Source organism: Schistocerca serialis, chromosome 5, assembly GCF_023864345.2.
Source record: "Schistocerca serialis cubense isolate TAMUIC-IGC-003099 chromosome 5, iqSchSeri2.2, whole genome shotgun sequence".
Lineage (NCBI taxonomy): Eukaryota > Metazoa > Arthropoda > Insecta > Orthoptera > Acrididae > Schistocerca > Schistocerca serialis.
In genome coordinates this window covers 819,555,391-819,581,562 of record NC_064642.1, presented here as the reverse complement: position 1 = coordinate 819,581,562, position 26,172 = coordinate 819,555,391, and the positions used below count along the sequence as shown (strand labels likewise).

The 26,172-nt window shown below is 45.0% G+C and overlaps 1 protein-coding gene across 1 annotated transcript in view; it reads right to left on the bottom strand.

Moving 5' to 3' along the window:
* LOC126482247 (threonine-rich protein-like) overlaps window positions 1–18,506 on the bottom strand; it is a 103,228-nt gene extending 84,722 nt beyond the window's left edge. The window contains exon 1 of the mRNA XM_050106227.1: window positions 18,468–18,506. Within this exon, the coding sequence (XP_049962184.1) occupies window positions 18,468–18,503 (36 nt within the window). The 5' untranslated portion in view covers window positions 18,504–18,506. The remainder of the gene's footprint in view (window positions 1–18,467) is intronic.
* Window positions 18,507–26,172: the final 7,666 nt, after the last annotated feature.

The window sequence follows — 26,172 nt, the reverse complement described above, 5'->3', positions numbered from 1 at the left end:
TGACAACGCAAGCTCTCACAGAAGTTCTGCTGCATTGTTTTATACGAAGAAGCTTTGCGCTCGTAACCAACGTTAATGGGAAACTGATAGTTCCGGTAAGCTTAGATAACTTTGCGACAGATGAAGTGAATCTTCTGAAAGGATTACTTGTAGCGAGTTTAGAGATACTCGAAGACGAGGATATCGAAGGCTCACGCTATGATTAAAGCATCAAACAGACCGTCGATGCGTCTGTACTACGTTACAAGGTTTGTCACTTGGAAGGTAGTGAACGAGAAGCCATAGAAGCTTTGTTGCTATAATACTGAGACTTATTCAGTTCATATGGTCCACTACCAGCAACACTTATCACACAACACTGCACACCATAAGGTGGCAATCCACCAGTTTATAGGAAACCATACAGGACAGCGAAACAGCAACAGCCTTTAGTAGACGAATTTATAGATCAGCAATTGCGTGAGGGTATTATCGACCATAGCGATAGCCCTTAGTCGACAAATATTGTCCCTGTACCCTAAAAGTCAGCTGACATTTCACTCTGACTATCGTTACTTGAACGCACGAACCACAACGGAGTAATATCCAATACCGAACACAAATGACGCATTAGACAACCTAGGAAAATGTAAATATTTCTCAACGGCTTATCTTAGAAGTGGTTATCACTAGATGGAACTGTTCCCTGCTTCCATAGCAAATTGTGCTCATTACCAATATCGAAGAATGCCATTTGGACTGAAAAATGCTCTAGCTACCTTCCTACGACTATTGGATGGTGTACATCGTGGATTAAAAACGAAAATCTGTGTGGTATATCATGACGATGTAGTCGTCTATTCAGAAACTATATAAGAGTATATTAAACTCCCGGATGAAGTCTTTAGTAATTGAAGGCAGCACACCTTACATTACCATTTTGCTCAGACACAAATAACTTATCTTGCGCATGTTATCAGTCAAGACAGAATGAGGACATATACTCGACTTGCTTCCGCCATACGTTATTTCCCGACACCACAAACTACTAAACAATTACAGTCGTTCATTGGGTTATCTAATTATTATCACAAGTTCATGAAGGGCCTATCTGAAATTCCACGACCATTAATTAAATTGCTACGAAAAGATGTCAGATTTCAGTGGACATCACAACACCAAGAAGCGTTAGTTCATATTTGCGTGTGATGCGTCTAATGACGCTGTGTCTTGAGTCAAAATGTTGATGGAAAAGAACATCCGGTGGTATATGCATCCAGACAATTGAATAAGGCTGAAACTAATTATTCAATAACTGAAAAATAAATGTTAGCACTTATATACGGAATCTATTATTTTATTTGCCACTTGTATGGTCGTAAATTCAAATTGGTTATAGACCACACATCTTCAAACGGTTACTAGGGTTGAAAGATGATTCAGGTCGATTAGCATGATGGGTATTAAAATTAAGTGAGTTTGATTATGAAGTGATTCACAAGTCCGGAGTCAAACAGACGAATGCTGATGTTGTAAGCAGAAAGATAGTAGCTTCGCAAGTGATAGTGATAGTCAGACAGAGTGGATAAAGGCACAAGAGGCTGACAGTGAATGTCAGTTGTTTCGATAGCAGCGTCAGTTTGAAACGCAAGAAGGCTTGCTGTGCCGATCTACAAAGTGCAGACCTAGCACTGTAGTTTCTGCAGCGCTGAGGCTGGAAGTATTAAGTCAAGCACACGACGGAGTATTACCGGGTCACAGACGAAAACAGACAACTGATAAATGTATAGCCGAAAGTTTCGGTGGAAAACGAGTAGCAGTGATGTAGAACAATATGTAAGGAACTGCATCCCATGTGCACAACGAGCACATTTGAGTCATCAGAAAATTCTGTTACAAGGACGAACACCTGACAAACCACTCTCTTTGTTAGGGTTGTATGTCCTGGGACCTTTTAATAGAACACAAGCAGGTAATAAATATGTTCTTACCCTGTTAGATCATTTTCCACGATAGTTAGTTGTTGTTGCTGTGGTCCTCAGTCCAAAGGCCTCTTCATCTCCGAGTAAGTACTGCAAGCGACATCCTTCTGAATCTGCTTAGTGTATTCATCTCTTGGTCTCCCTCTACGATTTTTACCCTCCACGCTTCCCTCCAGTACTAAATTGGTGATCCCTTGATGCCTCAGAATGTGTCCTACGAAACGATCCCTTCTTTTAGACAGGTTGCACCACAAAGTTCTCTTCTCCCCAATTCTATTTCACTTCCATACATGGCTACACACTATACAAATACTTTCAGAAAATACTTCCTGACTCTTAAATCTATACTCGATGTTAACAAACTTCTCTTCTTCAGAAAAGCTTTCCTTACCATCGCCAGTCTACATTTTATATCCTCTCTTCTTCAACCATCATCAGTTATTTTGCTGCCCAAATAACAATACTGTTCTACTATTTTAAGTGTCCCATTTCCTAATCTGTTTACCTCACCATCACCTGATTCAATTCGATTACATTCCATTATACTCGTTTTGCTTTTGTTGATGTTCATCTTATAGCCTGCTTTCAAGACACTGTCTCTTCTGTTCAACTGCTATTCCAAGTAGTTTACTGTCTCTGACAGAATTACTATGTCATCTGCAAACCTCAAAGTTTTATTTCTTCTCCCTAGACTTTTCATTCCTACTCCAATTTCTTCTTTTGCTTCCCTTACAGCTTGTCAATATACAGATTAAATAACATCAGGGATAGGCTACAACGCTCTCTCACTCCCTTGTAAACCATTGCTTCCCCCTGCCACCTCTAGAATTTGAAAGAGAGTATTCCGTTCAACATTGTCAAAAGCTTTCTCTTACAAATATTATAAACGCTGGCTTGCCTTTCCTTAATCTATCTCCCATGAGAAGTATTAGAGTTAGTACTTCCCCGCATGTTCCTACATTTTTTCTGGAATCCAAAGTGATCTTCCCTGAGGTCGGCTTCTACCAGTTCTTCCATTCGTCTGTAAAGAATTCGTGTTAGTATTTTGCAGCAGTGACTTATTAAACTGATAGTTCGGTAATTTTCGCATCTATCAGCACCTGCTCTCTTTGGAATTGGTATTATTGTATTCTTCTTGAAGTCGGAAGGTATTTCATCTGTCTCATACATCTTGCACACCAGATGGAAGAGTTTTGTCGTGGCTGGCTCTCCCATGGCTATCAGTAGTTCTAACGGAATATTATCTATTCCTGGGAGTCTTGTTTCGATTTAGGTCTTTCAGTGCTCTGTCAAATTCGTCACGTAGTATCATGTTCGCTCATCTCATCTTCATCTACGCCCTCCTCCATTGCCATAATATTTCCCTCAAGTACGGCTCCCTTGTATAGACCCACTATATACTCCTTCCACATTTCTGCTTTCCTTTCTTTGCTTATTACTGGTTTTGCATCTGAGTCCTTGATATTCATACAGGTGGTTCTCTTTTGTCCAAAAGTCTCTTTAGTTTCTGTAGGCGGTATCAATCATATCCCTAGTGATACATGCTTCTACATCATTACATTTGTCCTCTAGCCATTCCTGCTTAGCCATTTTGTACTTCCTGTCGATTTAATTTTTGAGGCGTTTGTATTCCCTTTCGCTTGCTCCATTTACTGCATTTTTATATTTTCTTTTTTCATCAGCTAAATTAAATATCTCTTCCGTTACCCAAGAATTTCTACAAGTCCTTGTCTATTTACCTACTTGGTCGTCTGCTGCCTTCAGTATTTCGTCTCTCAAGGCTAACCATTCTTCTTCTGCTGTGTTCCTTTCCCCTTTTCTTGTCAAATCGTTCCCTAATGCTCCCTGTGAAACTCTTTCAACCTCTAGTTTATCCAAGCTTCATCTCCTTAAATACCTAATTTTTTTTTTAGCTTCTTCAGTTTTAATCCACAGTTCATAGTCAATAAATTGTGGTCAGAGTCAACATCTGCCCATGGATATATCTTACAATTTAAAACCTTCTCGTGTCTCCAGGCCCCTTCCATGTATACAACCTTCTTTCATGATTCTTAAGGGAAGTGATTAAATTATGCTCCGTGCAAAATTCTACCAGGCAGCTTTCTCTTTTATTCCTTTCCCCAGTCCATATTCACCTACGACTTTTCCTTCTCTTCCTTTTCCTACTATCGAATTCTTGTCCCCATGTCTATTAAATTTTCGTTTCCGTTAATTATCCGAATAATTTCTTTTATTTCATTATACATTTCTTTAATATCTTCATCAGTTGCAGATCTAGTTGGCATACAAACTTGTACTACTGCGGTGGGTGTGGGCTTCGTGCCTATCTTGGTGCAATAATTCATTCACTATGCTGATCTTAGGAGCTTATCGACGTTCCTATTTTTTTATTCATCATTAAAAGTACTCTTGCATTACCCCTATTTGATTTTGTATTTATAGCTCTGTATTCACCTGACCAGAAATCTTGTTCCTCCTGCCACCGCCGGCCGGTGTGCCCGAGCGGTTCTAGGCGCTGCAGTCTGGAACCGCGCGACCGCTACGGTCGCAGGTTCGAATCCTGCCTCGGGCATGGATGTATGTGATGTCCTTAGTTACGTTTAAGTAGTTCTACGTTCTAGGGGACTGATGATCTCAGATGTTGAGTCCCATAGTGCTCAGAGCCATTTGAACCTCCTGCCACCGAACGCCACTAATTCCTACTATTGAGAGCTTCCTTGCCCTCTTTTGCATGTTTCCTCTCATTTTCTTTAATTTTATTAATGTTCTATGTCATTGCACAGTAGTAACAGACCGAATAAGGTTATTGTAACGAGAATATTTGTACTGAGAGTTAAAAAATACTTTTCACTTGATTCCTATACATGTTGGGTTAGTTCCCTGGGTGGCCTGTGCGAGGCAAGCATCGGAGAACGCGGCACACAGCATTTCCGGTTGGGGGCTGCACTTCCCTGAATTCTGAGGGGTTCGTATAATAGGCTTAAGCGCCTGGCGGAACGACTGACGTCGGCCGAGTTTCGCCTAGTGTATGCAGGGTAAAACAACCTGTGAGACGTCTGAGTGTCGCCGCAGTTTATGTTTTTACCGTTCCGAAGCGTCCCGAACGAAGACTCCTGGCACCGACTGACTGCATTGTGCTCATGATTCTAAGAATACTTGAGGACTGTGCCCTGCTGGGTGCGACTGTCTGGCCCCAGATGGCCGGTGGTCTAGGCAGGTTGTTTTCATATCCGGTCAAATGGCAAGTTCAGTGCCCTCAGCTGGATAGCAGAGAATGATTGGTCAACTTAAACTGAGGCTAGTTGACGTCATAAAGCCCTGCTCTAAATTGGAGGGAACAGTCGCTGTTGGCGCGAATAATATACTGAGACAGTGTGGGGGAATTTTGCTATCAGCACTGAATGCTGATTCGCGGTTTTCGAGGAGAGTAGGGAGTTGAGCAATGCTAGCTTCGCTCTTGCATTGCATAACAGAGTGGAATTCGGGATCTGATCTGCCTCGGAGTTGGATGGTCCTGCGACTTGGTCGCTCGTTTTCGGGAGAACTTAGAATTCTCGGACAGCCTTGGTGGCCAGGGGTATTGGGAGTTTGGGGTGGGAGTAAATGAATTGATAAATTTAATTAATTTGTATATAAATTTGATACCAAAACTGGGCTTGTACTGGCCTTACACTGTAACTTCTGGGTACTGAAACCTACCCGCCCGGTAGGAAGGAATCGACCGACGAAACGACTTCCGACAACAGCATATAACGGAAGGGTGATCAAGGGGCAACACAGAATTCGGAGTGGGGTCGACCACACTCCACCAGCTAGTCCGAGGTCATCCGTGCCGGCAGCGTGCCGAGGCTCGAGGTCACGCAGTCTTCGCCTGGGCCTGCAGACGAGGAGCTGACTCGGTGGCCCTCAGCCGGAATCAAACACGTAGCTGAATGAGGTACCCCTACAAGGTCGGTGTGGAGCGAGACGTAAACGTGGTATAAACAATGGAATTCCGACAGTGTTTTACTAGCGTCAGAGGCGCTTCGTTGGTACCCAGCTGCTTACCCTGACTTCATGCACAGTGGTCTCCACACGACCCCTCTATAGTGGGACTAGCATTCTTGGCAGAGAGGACTCTACGCGAAAGACGAAGGTCTTGGGTTCAAGTCCTGGTCCAGCAAACAGTTTTAATCTGCCAGGAAGTTCTACATCAACTCCCAGTTCGCTTCGAAATGAAAATTCATTCTGGGAACCTTAAGAAGCCGTTGAGCACCTCCAGTAAGAGGTTTCTCGGTTGCAAGCGTCAGATCGGAAAGAAAGTTGGTTCGAATGCATGCAAAATTGTGATTTAATTACTTTCTGTTTTCTTTCACTGTTCTTGTATAACCTAAAACTGGAGTCCTTCTGTTGCTACAGAGTACTGACCGTCAAGCACAGTTAATTGTCTTGCCCTGTATTTAACCCTTTCACTACATTTTCTTCAGAATTAAAGACATTAATGTATGGTTATTTTAACTAATGTCGTAGTTAGAAGTAACAACAGGAAAAACATATCGCCCGCCGTTTTCTTTTCCAACGCAGGGAGGTGTGGAATATAGGTTATGCGTGAAGTAACTCCAGGGTTTCAGAAGACGACTGCGCGGGAACTAAAAGGGGTGCGGAAAAAGACGCAGCGTATCACTGGACAGAACTCACGTTACCAGGGCACAACATGGGCACCGTTTGTGATGCGACAGACGTGAATGCGTGCTCTGAATTCGTTGCCACGAATTGTGCGGTAAGGTGTGACGGCAGTTTTGTACTCCTGTCCACTGGGTTGCCTGTCTGCAGGCGCAAACGAATTCGATGCGACTATACAGAGCGTAGCGGAGCAGAGGGTTCTCAAGGAAGACTACACAACCAGCAAGCACAAGCTGTAATTATAAGAAATCTGCAGTCCACTAACAGGCTTACTCTTACCAGTGAGACACTGAAACACACCAGTAAAGTGCAACAAATTTACACTGGTTCTCTGTTCATCTATCGTGCAACACATACCCACCAATGGTAGCGAAAGGTTTAAATATTTGTAGATGCTGTTACCAAGTATGCAAGGACTTGTTACGGTTGCAATAGCAAAGCCATGGACATCCCATTTACTATTCTCCTCTGGATTCAACTTCAGAAACAAATGGAATGAATACTTACTACTGTCGAACTTCTTGCCAGTAATTTATTTGTTAACATATACTTTGGATGACGTCTCCTTCTTAAAATATGAAAGATCATTTGGCGATACACTTAAGGACAACTGCAAGAGCTAACACCGTAACATCTTACAGCTTAGTATTAGCGAGACAGTTTTTACTTTGAAAAATAAATGAAGAGAAGTAGTACCTCGGAAGATTCAGTTGGCTGTTTTCACCGGATGTGGAAGTCACCCCAATGTAATTTCCTTTCAGGTTAATCAGCAAGAACTACATGGGCCCCTGTATGGTATTTCTTTAGTATGTGACACAATTCTTGACTTTTATGGAAAATACTTATTGCAGAACTCCATCCTTAGAACCGCAAGAGGTTACTACTGACAAGCCTTAGCTTGAGCTGATTGCGGGCGAAATTTTGGGATCGTCAAACAACTCTAGAAGCGCGTAAACGGTACCAATAACAAAGAGAGCAGTTTTTTTCTGTACTGTTACGAGAGGGGTGTAATACGCCGATTTCAGTCAAGTACATAGAACTCTCGAATCTCTCCACACGTTCCGAGACAGAAGACTGACCGTTTAGCAAGGAACGCGTTGAGTGCGAGGTCGCATACTCAATCCTTGAACTCTGGGAAAGCGGTCTGCGTGGCGCCACATGGGGGAGGTGTATTGCCTTCCGTAACTGGGTTAAAGCCCCCAGGAGACCCTCTGATTCCCGGAGATCTTCAGACTTGTTCTGAAGTGCTCTCATGGCTCAGGGGAACCTGAGTGAGGTGGGGACTGTAATGTCCTATCCCATGGCCTTGACATGGCCCTGGCTCCCAGTAGCCCCCTTAGATGGGGCGAAGCTAACACATGAAGGGCCGTCCATGCATGACGTTAAAAGGCTAGCCCTTAACTGGGTGCAATCCTTACTGGTCCACACTGGTTCACCGTGAATTATCAAAAGCAGTTGGTGTGACACGGTTGGTCATGATCCCCCAGTACGTGCGGAGGTCCTCCAGGGAACATAGCTCGGGTTTGAGTGCCGCACCATCTTGACGATGTCAAACTCCACAAGATAAGACCCGGGTCTAAACATCGCAAATCACAACATCATCACAATCTCATAACATCTCCGGGCTGTGGAACGGTGAGGGTTGTCGTGTGTCAAGGAAGGACGTTAAACTCCCTTCAAGGTAGGACGATAAACGCCCCCAACCCGAGGCGAAAGCGAAGGGTGCGTGGCGCAGGGCAAGCTGCGTTACGAGAGACACACCACCTGTCTCTCTTGAGTCGAGCTTGGCAGTTGGGCGATGGTATGAGGGTAAGTCTAACGACGATCCCGGAACCCTGCGGTCTGACTGCTGCAGTTCCTCACGTCCTGGACGACGTTAAAAGTCTCCCAACCCAAGGCAAAACAAAAGGGTGCATGGCGCAGGGGGGGGGGGGGGGGGGCGCTGCGCAACAGGGACACTACCTCTGTCCCTTCCGGGTTCTGGGTTGAGAGGCGGCGCAGGGCGGGTGCGGCGCGTCGCTGGCCTCGGCTGCGACGTGCTGCTCCTCCCTGGAGCTGCTACTGCCCAGAATGCTGGGACGCGCTACCATCTGTGTCTCTGCTGCCGGTGGCCTAGTTTGCCGTCGTGGGACCTTGTCCCACGTCGGCAAGTGTGCTTCGCCGCGTTTCTTGGTCTACTGAGGCGTGTTCCGCCAAGCCCAGGAAGTGGTAACACAGCCTGGGTTAGGTTAGATGGGTCCAGACCCCCGAACGACTGGGTGGCCGACCCACCACCCGAGTAGGAGTGGGTCCTTGGCTGTCAGGTGGAAGCTCGTGTAGTAGGGGGTGAAGGGAGAGAGGTGCACTCGCACCTCTATGGAGTGCGGGGCACACGTGCCGATGCGGGACGAGTGAAATCGGTGGTGACCGGGTACTGAAGGGGACCAGTGTTCTGGAAACGGCGCGTTGAACCCGATAGCTCTGAGGGGTGCTTGGTCTAGGAGCAAGGCCGGTGGACGAGCTGCATTGCAGAAAAGCCCAAGTGACTGCATACCGTGCATACACATGGTAAAAAAAGTCGTGCTGTACAACTGAAAGGGACTGCCAAACATACAAAATGGAACAGCGCCCGATATCCAGAACAGATTATGGCTCATGCTGCAAATAAAGTCAAGACAGCTAACGAAAGAAAGTCTCCTAGCAAAAATAGGAGAGATGCTGAAAGGGCATGTAAATTTAAAGAATTTTTAAAGTCACTACAAGAAATAAAACAGCAAGAAATAATCATGGTAGACATATGTATGCAGACCGAGCCTGAAGGAGAGCCAGATGAACAGATGGTTCAAATGGCTCTGAGCACTATGGGACTCAACTGGTCATTAGTCCCCTAGAACTTAGAACTAGTTAAACCTAACTAACCTAAGGACATCACAAACATCCATGCCCGAGGCAGGATTCGAACCTGCGACCGTAGCAGTCTTGCGGTTCCAGACTGCAGCGCCTTTAACCGCACGGCCACTTCAGATGAACAGATAATATACAGGATAAACATATGTATCCAGACTGAACTTGTGGCTCAGGCTACCCCAGGTGCCTCTTCAACACTCAACCCGACAGCTGAAAGATTTGTCGCGCGACCAGCAACAATGGGCCGACCAATAACAGCACAAGGCGCCCAGACGTCAGATAACAACCTGCATGCTACTCAAACAAACAGCATCGTCCCTGTGCAGAAAGAACTTTCGAAACTAGTTGTACAAGGCAGCACTGTCACAAGTACAATGCAACTGGAGGTAGCGCATGGACTTTCAGGACTGGATCCAAGAAGGATATATTCAAACTTGGAATTCGCTATGCAGCTGCCGCGGCTGTCCTCACAACAGCACTTAGGCACGTCGTACGTGTTAGACACAAATATGGAAGAATGGTCACCTTCTCAACAATGGAGGCTGTAGACAATACAGTTAAAGTCAATGAACCTCCCCGCCGAATACGGAGCCCTGCGTGACCTGTTCAGGAAGGTGTTTGAAAGAAGAGGTGAGGAATTTGATGTGGAGGAAATCTATATACAGTCCGTCCTAGCTAATGGACGAATTACGTCAGATTGGAACAAGACCTGGCCTGACTGCAACTCTCATATTTATTTCCTATAATGAGAACTGGAATTATGATAGGACAGATTAACACTCACCATAGCCGACTAGTCATGCAGGAGCTGCGAAGGGTAGTGAAGGAGTGGACACTGGACGTAATCTGCCTGCAGGAGCCATATTCTAGGGCTGGGCAAATTCCTTTCGTGTCTGCCTCGTGGCAGGTAATCTCCATTAGAGAAGAACCCAAGGCAGTCCTAACTGTAGCTAACAAGGGGTTAGGGCCATTGCAACGTCGTTGAGTTACAGACACCAGAGGGAACGGTATACGTCATAAATATGTATTTTCAAGATGGAGGGAACTTCAAGGACTTCCTGGACCACCTTCCACTAGTTACCACGGCGTTGCGCGGGCGAAAGGTCATTATTGCGACCGATATGAATGCAAAATCCCCCCTGGGGTACAGCGCCACTAGAGATGTAAATGGCGAGAAGGGTGAGGAGCTAATGATGGCCTCTCAGCTTGTTGTGGCTAATAAACCGGGGAATCCCCCCACCTATAGAGGTGAAGGGGGATTAGGGACCAACACACCTAGTGCAATCAGCAACATTAAAAATTCGGAAGTTAAAGATCAAGTCTCCACAGGTGACCATAACTTGATTGTTTTTCGTCTCAGTGACGAGGAGTGCCGCTGGGACCTGGGGTGGGAAGTCCAATATAATTTCAACAAAACAGACTGGGCGTGCCTAGCTCGAGAGTGTGACGTTCCTCCATTGCCTGAGGGTGACCTAGACATGGATAGATACGCCAAAGAACTGGTAGGGTCAGTACTTAGGGAGGTGAAGGCTGCTGTGCCGACTAGGAGGAGAGCCGTTGCGGTCTCCCCATCGCAATGGACTACCGACCTCGAACGTTTGCGCCTGTCTGTGCGATGGGCGAGGAAGTACTACCCGCGAAGTGCCGTCTGGCAAGAAAAACAGTATTAGTTGCAGCAATACAGAGAAGCAAAAGACGTCTTTCAAAAAGAACTAATGGAGGTAAGAATCAAAAGCTGGGAGAGATATGTACTGAAGCAACTAGCAACTGACCCTTGGGGAATCCCCTAAAAGCTGGCCAGGGATAAGATAAAGTCTCCTGCGGTTTTCTCCACAATCAGAGATGGTAGCCGAACAACTGAGTCCTGGCGAGAGACTGCTCAGGTCCTCCTGCGGACTCAGCTGCCAGACGACGAGGACAATGGAGAAACGGAGCTCCAACAGCAAATCCGCAGTGAGGATGAGGAAGAGTACACCAATGACGCCATGGTGTACCCCTTTGGAGAGGAAGAAGTTGCTGCTCACATTAGATCACTAAAAAGAGGATCGGTCCCAGGGCCAGACGGTATAGTAGCGGAGGTTGTACAGCCCTGCAGCTAGCAGCACCTCTCACAGGGTTGTTCAACGAATGTCTTAGGACTGGTAAGTTTCCAAAAATTTGGAAAAGAGCAAGCGTGATAATCATAAAAGTGGGGAAGGACAAGGATCCCATGGAAACAAAGTCCTACGTGCCAGTAAGTCTCCGGGACATCTTGGGAAAATTGTTGGAGAAGCTGTTAGCTGATAGACTGACGGCACACGGGATACTGCGCGGGATGAGTGACAGGCAGTTCGGCTTCCGGCTGGGGCAATCGGCGTCTGACGCAATAGCCCTGGCAGCTGTGGTGTGCAGCTCAGCCTCGCATAAGAACGTGGTTGGCACCATGGTGGACATCAGTGGCACCCTTGACAACCTGTGGTGGCCCTCGCTCTTCTCCCGCTTCAGAAGGAGTGTCCAGGGCCCCTCTATGGCTGTCTGAAGAGCTATTGTATGGACAGGGAGGTCCGCCTATCATCGCCTAGCGAGAAAACAAGCAAAACCATCACAAAGGGGTGTCCACAGGGCTCCGGTCTGGAGCCACTCTTTTGGGACGTTAACATACTGGAGAAGTTACAACTCAGCCAGGAGGTGCTAGACATGATAGGCTACGCTGACGACCTCCTCCTGTTGGTTGGCGGCCGTAGCCGAGAAGACCTCGAAGCGGAAGTAGAACGTGCAACAACGCTACTCACTGAGTACTGCCAAAGAGGGCAAGATGAAGGTTGCACCGCATAAATCTACATACCTATTCCTGAAAGGCAGTCTGATCAGGAGCCCAAGAGCCAGAATAGAAGGAACATCAGCTCTTCGCCGCCGCGAGGCAAGATGTCTAGCAGTCGTAATTGATAAAAAATGGAATTATACATCTCGCATAGAAATAACAACGCAACGAGCCGTAGAAGTGTTGAATAGTCTAATCAACATAGGACATAAGAGATTTCATCTGCCACCTGCATTAAAGTCGATATTAGGATATGCGCGGGGTCTGGGCGGAGGGGCTCACGAGCGTGATGCCTGCCGTGGCTTTCAGAAGGGTGCAGCGAAACATGATATTACGATGTGTTGGAGCATATAGAACAACTCCTAGGTGGGGCTCTACTGGTGTTAATGCGGTTATGTCCACTAGACATAAAGATTCGAGGGCAGGTGGTATTGGGTTATCAAAGGAAAAAGAGACAGGACCAGAAGCATCTTGGGGGTACAGGTAGGGTACAAGTTTGCTGACAGAAGAAGGGGGGAGGAGTTGTGGTAACAATCCTGGGAAAATGAAGATACAGGGAGAAGGGTCTTCCAACTGTTGCCCAACATCAAGGAAAGACTTGGGATGAGTCATTTTGAGCCAAGTCGGGGACTGCTGTACTTTCTCACGGGACATGGGCCATATACGAAATATCTGAGTCGATTTGGTAAACGAGCTACACCAGCTCGTGACTGTGATGCTCAAGACGGTACACCTGAGCACATAATCTATTACTGTCAGTTGTATGATGATGTGGCGCATGATTTAAGGACTCTACTACCGAACAATTACACTTACGCCTTAATACAACGAGCCAATACCTTCAATGTCCTCAACAATCTGGCTAACGGGGTATCACAAAAGATCATGAGGGATTTCATTAACCAAAATGGTTAATTGCAAAACGGATAAAGACTGAGGTGTACCCGCCCATACCGCCGTGACGGAATTGGCCAGTCGCTCTTACGACTGGGTTCCGCCATGCTACAGGATTAGGCCCACGGGTGCATCATATCGCAGACAACAAACAGCCTGCAATCTCAGTTTAAGTACTAGGTATAATTAGAACACTAACAACACTGACCAAGTAGGGACTGCAGCGACTCAGACTAAGTTGGTCAGCCCAGTGCCAGGGGCACGCTCACTGGGGTTAGCTCGGTGAGCAGGCAGCAGCAGTAGGTCTGTATATAAACTGGCACATCTGTAACGCTCCAGAGTAGATTAGAATTAGAGTAGATTAATAAAATCGATTAGCCTTGCTCATAGTTGTGCTAGTACCTGAGAGTTTTTTGTAACAATGCAGCTTTGTTTTCATGTTGTATCGCATATAGACCCACTAATTAGTTAGGGTGGTGGGGTTTTGTTGTATCATTGTATATTGCATTGTATCAATAAATATTTAAAAAAACTCAATTGAAAGTGTTGTGTTAACAACTGGCAGGAAAAATGTCAGCTGCTAACGACACACCATGTGCATCAGGAGGGCGGCAGAAAATGAGCGTCCGGGAGGTGCAGAGATCAGCCTTCTGTGGGATGCATGTATTACATTTCACAAGGTGGACATCGTCGACGTTCAAGAAATGTTCAAAACAAACGACTAACTTGCACGCCGGATGAAAAATGGCGCGGCACAGTGGTCACAAAGCTTCGCAGCTTCAAGATCGAAAGCAAAGTTCTGGGGAGTTACAAAGCGTGCAGGGCGTTCACCTAGGTATCCACTCTTAAGGAATGCATATAGAATCGTATTGGTGTAACGGGCTGATGAGAACTGATGGAATGTGATGACAGCCAACAGAATGCGAAACAATATCCAGCGGACCTGACCGTGAAACTGAATATCCTTTAAGGGACAGCTGGAGATAGCGCGATAACTTGTTTTATAGGCACGGAATAAAACAGACATCCAGGGGATGAATTTGTCCAGTGGTTCCGGGTGTATGAATTACAATGTTAGACACTTTCCAGAGGAGGTAGTTTGTTCTAAAGGAGTATAATTTTTATACACAGACCAGAATCAGGGAAATGCGTGTTATTTTGACCAGCTATTGGCCAAGAGCAGAGTTCATACCATAGTTCCATTTCTCTTACGCCAGTTTTCCCACGCTTGCTCACAGTAGTGACGTAAATACTGCCTACTGCCCTTCCAAGATCGCGCACACGAAAAAGAATCGCAGGAGGCACGGCACTTGCAAAGTCGACGATTTCGTTTCAAGTTTTGTTATCCTATTTCTTCCAGTTTTGCAGCACTGTTTGAAGTTATGCAGCCATCGACTGCTTCCCTTGAAATAATTGTAATCTACGTCGCACGCAAATTGATGTGCATAATGTAGTAGAGCGCTATCATACATATCCCGCAAATTATATTGAGCAAAAAAATTGTTCAAATGGCTCTGAGCACTATGGGACTCAACTGCTGTGGTTATCAGTCCCCTAGAACTTAGAACTACTTAAACCTAACTAACCTAAGGACATCACACACAGCCATGGCCGAGGCAGGATTCGAACCTGCGACCGTAGCAGTCGCACGGTTCCGGACTTGCGCGCCTAGAACCGCGAGACCACCGCGGCCGGCTATATTGAGCACCCTTGAAAGGCACGAACACCATTTTGTGTGAAAAATGGCTCTTGTTCTCCCTTGGATATCCGTAGTTCCTCTTATACGCATCACAGTGATATTTCTACGGACTTATTCGAAATCACTTCTTTTCTTCTCCCTTTTTTTGTTTTTACTATCTTCCATGTACGTAGTTAGGTTTAGAACCTGCTCCTTGGACGACGACTTGTGCTTTACTACGCTTCACTGGAGACGGAATTCGTGGCTCTCTTTCCTTCAAGGATGATGAACTAGGTGGCTCGTCGACACCTGTTTCAGTGTCTCTCTCCCCTGTTTAGCACGTATCGTCATTGTACACTGTCCGCACGGTCGAGCATGCGCGACGCCACACATTACACTGACTCATCTTTGCAGAACCGCTAATATTTCATCTACCACTTCTTTCTCACTCTACGAAATGTCTCGGTTTCCTTTCTGACGAAATGTAAACCGCTGCTGCAGGTATTATGCTACGTTTGCTTTGTTTATCGTTGCCACTGCTCTGCTTTGTATTACCACCACTGGCACTGTAGCACCGTTGTGAGTTACACTCCATAGCTTCATGCTGTGCTAACCCCTGCACACCTCCAGTCAAGCCCCTGTTGCCATTAGCAGGCGATATTGTAGTTGCATGGGGCGTCGAATGCCGTAAACATCATTGGCCTTTAGCGAACTCACACTCAAGGGGCTCCTTGTAAGTTTCGTATCGACTGCGATATCGTCAACAGATTATTTGCATTCGATAATACCAAGATTAAGATATCTCTTAATGAATATGCTCTTTCGAAGAAGAAGTTCAGCTACTATTAGCATCGTACTGCAGAGTACAGTCATGGAATATTCCTTAGTCTAGTAGAACATCCTTGCAGACACCAGAAACGTGCGGCCAGTGTGGCCGAGCGGTTCTAGGCGCTTCAGTCTGGAACCGCGCGTCCGCTACGGTCGCAGCTTCGAATCCTGCCTCGGGTATGGATGTGTGTGATGTCCTTAAGTTAGTTAGGTTTAAGTAGTTCTAACTCCTACGGGACTAATGACCTCAGATGTTAAGTCCCATAGTGCTCAGAGCCATTTGAACCAGAAACGTGTAAAACCCGAGTAGCGTGGGTTAATTTGTCAATATATGACAGTCTTATTAATAATTCGACGTTATCTTCAGCGAATTTAAGAGATTAAACCAGTCTCAATTTTATTCCTTTTGGAATGAATGGCACAAAGTGTTTCTAGACAGAATGCAAATATCAAACGTTTCCCTTCGATGAGGTCAATAAATTAGCCATAGGGTCGAATGTGCCAAAAACTGAGTTACTTGCAAATGTAAATGACATACTATTCGCAGTTAAACCATAAGTCTAGGGAGCATTGGTATGTACCGGGTTCATGAGGTCCCCGTTGTGTCTTAGGAGAGTAGGTTTGGAGAAAATTTTCAGGAAGCCAGCGTATAACGTCCCTCAGGAACATTAATATAGTCCGCTGAAAATTACTCTGACAGTTGCTGTCCGTCGCTTGGCGCTACAGTTTAGCCACATCCGCTCCCGACTAGCGCCCGCTTGTAGGCGGTACACAGCCACGTCGCGCCGCCTCACAGGTGCTGTAAATGCGTACAGAGGAACAGCGCCGGAAGCGGCCGCCGCGACGTAAGGCGGAAACGGGACGCGCCCTGTCGACGGCCGACCAATCACCGAGCTGCGGCGGGCGACGAGTTTTGTGGCCTCGTGTCTTAACCTGACCACAACCTCGAGATGTGCGATGCATCCGAGGAGACTGTGATGAGCAGTCTGCGGCAGAACTGAAATCGCCATCGCTTCGTTCACGGCGTTTAAGGCTAACCTCTACTAGCAGCTCACGACGGGAAAACTTGTTAACATCTTTGTTTGCATTGCCATCTCCCGTAGTAAAATTTTGCTTGCTGCGGTGAAAGCAAACTGTAAATTCTCGCTGTCATTGGTTACGTGAAACTATCCTAACACTGTCTGCACGGGCTAGCGCGTTACCAACCAATGACCGGTCCTCGGTGGCACTCGCTTGCAGATTATAGGCGAGACAGGCAGATTCCAAACGGAAAAAAAAGAATGATGGGAAGGAAAATAACAGGAAATAAAAAAAGTCAGTACGATGACGCGATAAATTATTAGAAATAAAAAGATATTACAGTTAAATCAATTAATTGACTAAATGTGATAAGCAAAGACTTTTCATTAGATTTAGGAAACTGAAAAGCTTCGCTGCAGTTGAAGCTTCAAAACATCGAGTTTATCCGCGGACCGCTTCGCTACGCCACTACACTGGTAGTAATACGCTGTTGTATTTGTGACTCTGGTGTTCCAGTCGCATCGACTAACTGACGCCCTTCAAAAATTCGGCTTCTCTCGACGTCGTGCGAAGCTTACGTAATGTGTGCCAGTCTCTGTGAATGTTATACCCGTATAATGGACGCTGACTCGCGTCTCGTGCGGTATGATCCAGAAATTATCGGCTGGTGCTGTGTATGAAACGTGTGTATTTCCTTAGCATTCTTGTGTGTGAGTGTGTGAGTATGTGTGTCTGTGGGTGCGTATTGTTTATGATATTGTTGTCATGTGTGATAAAATAAGAAATAAAACGGTCTGACCCCGAATACGGCATCCAAACACATCAAGGAAGAAAGCCGAACAAGTAATTGGAAGTGAACTAACTGTTGTGACGGTGAGGTAACGGCGAACGATTCGCTCGTGACGTGACGTTGAACGCTCTGCCTGGAGGGAACCAGCTACAACGCGGCGTCTGTAAAATAATGTTACTTCGGCTATAGAGCGAAAAACCTCCATGAGTCGATCTGTTTCCAGTGGATGCCGGACCACATGGGCACGAGTGGCAACAAGTGTACTGACGCTAAACGTGCAACAATCAAGTACTCTCCATTCGCCAATGAACACTGGACAGCATACTAGCAACTGAGCCAAGGAAAGATTAAAGACAGCATGCAGCGGAGACAATAGTTTCCAAGGAATTTGCCTCTAGGCAACAGTGTATAATACACCACACACAGTACCTTAATTCTGGCTTCAGCTGGAGGGATACTTTCACTGACAGTAGGTTAGGAATATGTCACGTGGTTAATAACAAAACGAATTACGTGCTAAACACAGTACTCTCTTCGCATTCGAATTACTAAGTAGATTTTTTTAGTTTTGTGAGAAAGGTACGTCCAATAAACAGTAACCATAGCATTAACGTTCGGAAAATTTCCAACTCCAACTGCTTCTAAGGTCGTGGAACTATTTTCCTTCTAAATACAAATATAAATTCATAAGAATCTGGAAAACAGAAGTTACGTATTACTTCAAACCTTCGCAACTTCGGACAGGCCAGAAACATAGAGACATATACATATCTTATTTTGTGGCGCAATATTACTTCTGACTACTGCGTGGCCGAAATGTGTACACAGATGCAAATGTTAGGGACTTTACAGATTAGAATACGATAACACTAAACATAAAACGGCATGAGGAAGAATGCCTCCTCTGATATATCAGAACAATCGGCTGTAAATACTAATGTGGCTTACCAGGAGCAGTGTGAAAATCACCACCAACCGACTCATGTTGCTACTGTCTTCCCTTCCACCAGACGCTGGAGGCTGGCCTTATATATCTTCCCCCTATCAAAAAATTATCGCAGGACCTAGATATCAGTGTGTTCCACACGAGCAACCTCAACTCTTCTCAAGAGTTTCCCACTTGAAGCCGGCGGAAAAAATACATTTGATTCCTGCTATTAATTGGAGTCTTCAAAACAGATAAGTGCACGGCTTCTGATAGTGGGAACAATGCTTTTTTCTTAACGAATCTCCGAAAAATATCTGCTTCAGTTACATATTCACATATTACGCGCTACAGCCAGTCAATTAAATCCGCGGGAACTTATCAATCTGTGTATGACAGGCAAGGACAATAGTGAACCATCTGACGAAGAGGCAACCGTTTCAGCGAAAGTAAAGAATTTAATTCGCAGCTGCTATCATTATTTGTAAGAATTTTGTTTCACGATATTTTTTCCTACTTTCTAAGCAGTTTCTCCTTTTATATCCTCTGGTGCCCCCCCCCCCTTACTTTTCCATGCCTTCGTTATTAGCAAAAATCTGCTCCAGTTTCTGTGCCTTCCTGTTTATCTGTTCCTTCAAACCGTTTTCTCGTCGTAAAGTTGTTGACTGTAGTAGCTGCACTGTGGGATGTCATTCTCTTAATCGTGGTTTTGTACAGAGGTAGATCTACACGTATTTCTTTGTGCAACATTACGGATTGCGTCCCAAGGAAACTACTTTCTTTATTTGTCGTTTATCGAAGTTTCATCCCATTTCAGTCACTGACGGAGGGGAGAAGAAAAATTCTTAGTTGTGCGTGGATGGCTGAATAACTGACAAAATATTCGATGAAATAAAAGAAATTACCCATCACAGTAAGGGAGACAAAATTCCCGTTGTGCTGGGAGCCTGCAAGTGGACAGCAGGAAACGTAAGATAGGTTGAATAGTAAAAGCTTCAGGACTGGGGGGAAGGACTGAAAGTTATGCAATTTTATCACAGCTACCGCTTGATTTGCGTATCGTGAAAGTAGAATGTATGCGTGGAAGAGATCTGGAGACACCGGAAAGTTTAAGACTGATAAGACAGAACTTAGAAAAGACTAAGGCACAGCAGGAGTTCGTGAATAACACAAGGGATATTAAATCTACGTGATGAAAAACGATAGTATAAAAATCGAGGCAAAAGGTTATACAGGCGTCTAGAAATGAGAGTAACAGTTGCAAAACGGTAAAGCTAGAAAGAAAGGAGGAGAAATGTGAAACTATAGAATCATGGCTTCGGGAAACACTGTTTCTCCATACAGTGAAATTAAAGAAAATTTTGGAGCAACTATATGAACTTGAGGAGCCCAAGTGACAAGCAAAGACGTTATTACTTGAAGCTAGAAGGAATGTAAAGAATAATAATATAAACAAACTCGAAGAAAGTGTTACGTAAAAGGAAAAGAAAGTTGATGAAGCTGAGGTATGGGATCTGGTACTGCAGAAGGAATATGACAAAGTACTGAAATATATAAGTCGAAATTAGGCACCTCTGACGCGAAGAAATTAACAACCCCCGCACTCAAGGAGGAATCACAAGTTTCGTCAGTCAGAGTTGAAGATTACTAAAAAGAGTTTCCCGTAGAAGAATGGAACAACTGCTAGAAGTTGATCTCGGGGAACATAGATCTGATTCCGAGGAAATACTGCAACACCCTATTCAATACTGACTTAGAAGATAATATGAAGAAAGGGGAATCTACATTTGTAGTACTTGAAAAATTAGAAAAATCTTTTGACAGTAATGACTGTTACACAATTGTCGAAGTTAAAATACAGTCAGCGAAATGTTATCTGTAACTTGTACAGAAAGCATGCAGCAGTTATAATTGCAATTACAGGGAATGCACTTTAAACAAAGTGAACAGTTTATACAGGATGACTGATGACAAGTCACTCACAAATTAAAAACTTTTCTTAACGTAACGTAGCTTTGCTCTTTACTTAACTACGCGCTCAAATTGTTTAGCATTGACTGCAAGGCACATTTGCAATCTGCATTCGGGAGTTAGATGAACAGACGAAAGTACATTCGATGATATGCCGTTGCATGCTGCGGCGATTCGACGACGTGTATTGTCGAGCGTAGTTGAGGCTGCATGACAGACTGCATATTTCAGCGTTCCCCGTGGAGAGAAATCAAGAGTAGCCAAATCAAGAAACCGGGCCAGAAATCGTAGTGCAGCATTCCGCCCTATCCAGCGGTCACTGAACTTGCATTGAAGTAATCTGGGACGTCGCCGTGTTGCAACCACATACACTGTCTGTTAGACAGTGCTATCTCTCTTTAGAAGATCAGACGGGATGTTCGTAAGAAAGTGTGCACATGCATTTCGATTTAACAGCCGTGGGATAAAGTAAGGTCCCACAATAGAATTTCCTATGGCACCGCATGAAAGGGTTACGCTTCACGATCGTTGTTGTAACTGACGAAGCCAGCGCGTATTTTCAGCTGCCCACTAGCGCATATTACGTAAATTTACATTACCGTAGTACATAAACTTTGCATCGTCTGTAAAGAGCACACTTTAGAGAAAGTATGGAAAGCAAACTAAACAGATTTCTATACGACTTTCGAAACGACGTCTTCGGAGTGTCTGTCGTAGTGACAGATGATAAGGGTGGAATTTATGTCAGTCCAAGCTGCGAATAGCACTCCTCCGGCTGATCAAGGACTGCTTGGCAGAACGTCTCCCGCCACCATTTCTCCCATAACAGCACCATGTCAGACTCCTTCTCGATGGTGGACACGTCTGCGTGCAAAGGATGTTGAAGCAGAAATGACCCGCCGATGGGCGACACAGTGCCAGCTAGTTCTACTGTGCAGACAAGTAAACAGCCGAAAGTTTTGATACAACGACGTAACCGGGCGACGCAGTAGCCAATTCCGGCCGACATGCGTGTCAGTTTTAGAAAATTTCTCGGACTGCTTCGCGAAGAGTTTCAATACTAACAAGTGTTACATCGCCTAACTCGTCTTTTCCAGAGCCTTCGGATGCCCTTCAAAAATGTATACCTTTTTTTTTACTTAAAAAATTATACATGCTTCGGTATCTCGATCGATACAACGCTCTTCACCATCCTTAGCGTACTATCATTTGCCGAAAACCTCGTTTGCATACAAGGAACAGTTCACGAAATAAAAGGGCTGTTATGTCTTAGACGGCTTACCCCTACACACACAGAGGGAAAAATCGCAATACCAAAAAATAATTAGAGTACAGTAATGAAATTTCTGGAATGCATTTTTCAAGGTAACTTATTTAAGAGATTAACGTTGCGAGTCACAGATTAATGTAAGTGCGAGATAAGCCATTGGAAATGTGAAATGCTGGGTCATTAATAACAGGTGTAACCGATGGAATGTTGAACACAAGCTGCGTATATTGTGCTGCACAGGTGCCGGATGTCAGTTTGTGGCAAGGAGTTCAATTCCTGATGCACCTGGTCGCTCAATACAGGAAAGGTTAATGCTGGTTGTGGGTGACGTTGGAGTTGTTTTCCAATGATGTCATATATGTGCTCAGCTGGAGACTGATCTGGTGATCGAGCAGGCCAAGGCAACATGTCGACTCTCTGTAGAGCACGTTAGGTTACAACAGCGGTATGTGGGCGAGCGTTATCCTATTAGAAAACACCCCCTGTAATGCTGTTCACGAATGGCAGCACAACAGGTAGATTGACCAGATTTGCATCCAGGAAGCGTGGCACAACTAGGAGAGCGCTCCTGCTGTCATACGAAGAAGCATCGCAGGCCGTAACTCCAGGTGCAGATCCGGTGTGTCTGACACGCAGGCAGGGTGGTTGCAGGACCTCAACTCCACTCTCTCTAACCAAAACACGTCCATCTCTGGCACTGCGGCAGAACCAGACCTCCATCAGACCTCCGTTCAGCCCTCCAATGAGTTCCCACTTGACAACACTGAAATCGCAAATGGAGGTAGTTTGGGGTCAGTGGAATGCACGATACGGGGCGTCTGGTTCGGAGATCTCCTTGGAGTAATCGATTTGCAACAGTTTGCTGTTTCACTATGGAGCCAACTGCTCCTCAGGTTACTGCTGCAGATGCAGATGATGCTACAGAGCCACACGTCCAGTATAACGGTCTTCCCTCTCGGTAGTGTCACGTGTCCATCCAGAGCGTGGTCCTCCAGCCACCGTACATTCCCGCGACCACCGCTGGCAGCAATCATATACAGTGGCTACGTTCCTGACAAGTCTTTCTGCAGTTTCACAGAAGGAACATCCAGCTTAACGTAGCCCTATTACACGACCGCGTTCGAACTCAGTGAGATGTTGATCATGTCGTCTTTGTCGCCTTTAAGACATTGAGAGGCACCCACATGACTTGCTCATACTGCGGCATCAAGCAGTCAGGCCTGCAAGATGAGTGGTCTGCCAAGCGAGTGAATTCATTCTTATTTATCGAGTAATATGAACTCTCGTACTCACAATAAAGTTACAAATTATCCTCCTGTATGAATAATACGCAACGGAAACTCACATCTGACTATCAGTAATTTACAGAACTCTGACTGTTCACTACACACTGGCAATACCACATTTTCCTTTTTTTTTTTTATCGAACGGCTTTTATCAACACGTGGCCATCGCACTGAATATGAATGGCGCATGCATTATAAATTCTGGATATCATGACAACATACAGTTCGAAGGAAAAGGCCACCAATCTTTTTCTTTTCACTATCTTATTTATTCCGATAAATTCTATAACCTAAACACACAAATTCTATAACCTACAACAATAACACATGAGAAATTCCGCCCAGTGGGCATGGCTTTACATTGGTGAATCTCTCTTATGGTCTCGTAATTATTTAACGCTACAGTGCACTTTCTGGACAGGATGGTGGATCTTTTATTATTTCTCACACTTCGACTCTCACAATCATCATCACGAAACTTTCCTCCAGACCGAGCAGTACAAAAGGAACACGCATAACCCACTACCTCTGAAACTACCTTGCTACTCTCCCATGCAAACCACACATACTTAAATTACGTGACATACACCACACTACAACATGAAATACAACACACGGAATAGTCACAACATTATCACTTTCAGCTTTCCCACTTCAATTAATATTTATCCCAGTTTCACACGACACTGCCCCACTTCGTAATTCTACTTTCCTACTATGAACTCTGGAGATATATGCACGTCTTCCTGTGCAATGGAAGCCAAGTGGCGTTGCTGGATAGACGGGTGACTCACCTTGATTCTCTCTCAGAGTGTTGTAGTTTGAATCAAGCGTCACACGGAAACATATCTCGCAAAGTAATATTAAGAACATATTCATCACACACACGAGTCCTCAATTGATACCATGGACGAGTACTTCTCTCTATCCTTTGTCTCATACACAGATTGAGACTCACACAGTACTCACCACGTGGAAGTACTCGCCTCTAATTTCAAGTCCTGCACACGCTATTTCTTAAATATTTCAACTTATAGTACACACGCTATTTCTTAAATATTTCAACTTATAGTACACACGCTAGTAATTCAGCTTAACTTAAGGACACGGAAGTATTTCAACTTATTGCTACACGTGGTTTCATTGTGACCGTTGGTCACTTCCGAAGATTACTACGATCCCATTAATATTACCTGCCTGACATTTAATTCTCCCCACAAAAGTTCCTGAAATAGAGAAATTATTATTTCAAACTACTCTTAAATATTCCACATGCATACCATGTCTCCACTCTATTGTCTTTACGAAGCACACATAAGGCAGGTCTTAACAGCACAAGATCCAGCGGCAGAGTGCTGAAACATGGCCCTTCTGCAGGTCATCTCGCACCTCTGTCGAAGTGGGGGAGCACCTTGCTACCGTATTGGTCAGCCACATTTCAGGCGCTCAAAGCTCAGGTAAATTTCATCTCTTTGGTCCCACCAAAGGTGGCCAAAGGATCGTCTCAAAGATGATCATATATTCACATTCACTATCTGCGGTTAGCAGATGACCATACATTCATTCATTTCACAGATCTCACCAAACTGGATGTAGGGATTTATTTTGTGGGAGTGCACATGTGATCAATTAAATAAATAAATTGTCATTCTTTCCCACACTGGTATCCGGCTTCGCTGTATTAATTGAAATTGAGTTATTATTAGAAAAAAATATGTTGTTCTGACAAAAATAATGAAGTATGTTGTACCTATTTTCAATTTTGGGCGGTACTGTACCCTTTAAACATTTATGACATTCATCAACTCGATCCATCCAGCCTCACAGGTAACTAACTCTCACGACAGTCGCAGCGAGTTTTCAAAGCAAAGCTGATTTGCATCTCCATACTGGCGTTACTAGCGTTACTCTTATGCGACAGGTGCGAAATTTGAATAAACGTCTTGTTCTAATTTCAAATCCCCAAATAAGCGCAACTGATATATATCTCAATTTTTCAACAGTCTGGCTCTACATCTTTATCCGACAGCCTACTTAGTTAAATGATGCCCTACATGAAATCTTAACTTCACCTTTCTTCGAATAATCTGTCTCTTTCAGAGAGTAAATGTGCAACACTATTTCACGAAATTGTACGACACATAAAATTGTGTATATCAATTGTTAATCAGTTTTCACAGTATATTACTATATTTAAAGTATCTTCCAATTACGAATAACGGCGAAGGACGCGTTGAAACACATTTGAAATACATTCTGGAGTAAGTATTATACAATATGCGCCTTCAATTTCCCCCATCTGCCCTTAGAAATGTTTATGAAATGTATTCGCAGTTGCGAATACGAACAAGCATCAGCTGTATAATGGAATGGCGACAGGCAACATTGCCCCGGACCGGGACTCGAACCCCTGTTTGCCGCTCATCGCGGGCGGCCGTCCTGAGATTTGGCCACCCGAGCGGGACTCACGGCCAGACACAAACTTCCATATTTTGCCAGCCACGTGTCCACAGCCTGTACTCGCACATACATTATGCTTATTCCCGTACAGGGGAGACATTCTACCTGAAAGTCGCTTGCCCGATGTCAGCGGATAAATACAATATTGCAGTGCCTGCGTTATTCGGAATATCCGTTGACACTGGGTAAGCGACGTTGAGGTAAAATGTCTCCCCTGTACGGGAATATGCATAATGTATGTGCTAGTACAGGCAAGACACAGCACAACCAGGAGCACCTCCGAAGATGTCCAACGTAACCTTGGACGAAACGTCAGGGATTGAAGAGTTCTATGGACCACGTCCATACAGCCCGGAAGAATTCTTAACAACTGAAACGTCCGGTCGTGAAAGCCTCCATTGTATGTGTAGACAACATGGTTGACGACATATTCTGGCCGTGAGTCCTGCTCGGATCGCCATCTGGGCAGCCTGCCCTCAGCAGGGCAGGCGCTCGCACGTCCTGCTTACGTCTCTCGTGCTGCGTTAGCGCATCCGCTGTGTTGTTGCGAGTCTCCGTGCAGCTGACTTCCTTCGACGCCCCGTGACATATTCACAACGGAGGTTGACATTGAGGTTCAGTTTTACGATCGTGTATGCACGACTGAAAGCATTGGAAATTGAACAGTTTTTAAAAGGTGTTCATCACGAACAAATAGGGATTCACTTCTCCGTCGTGTGCAGTTTCGTCTACGTGAAACTG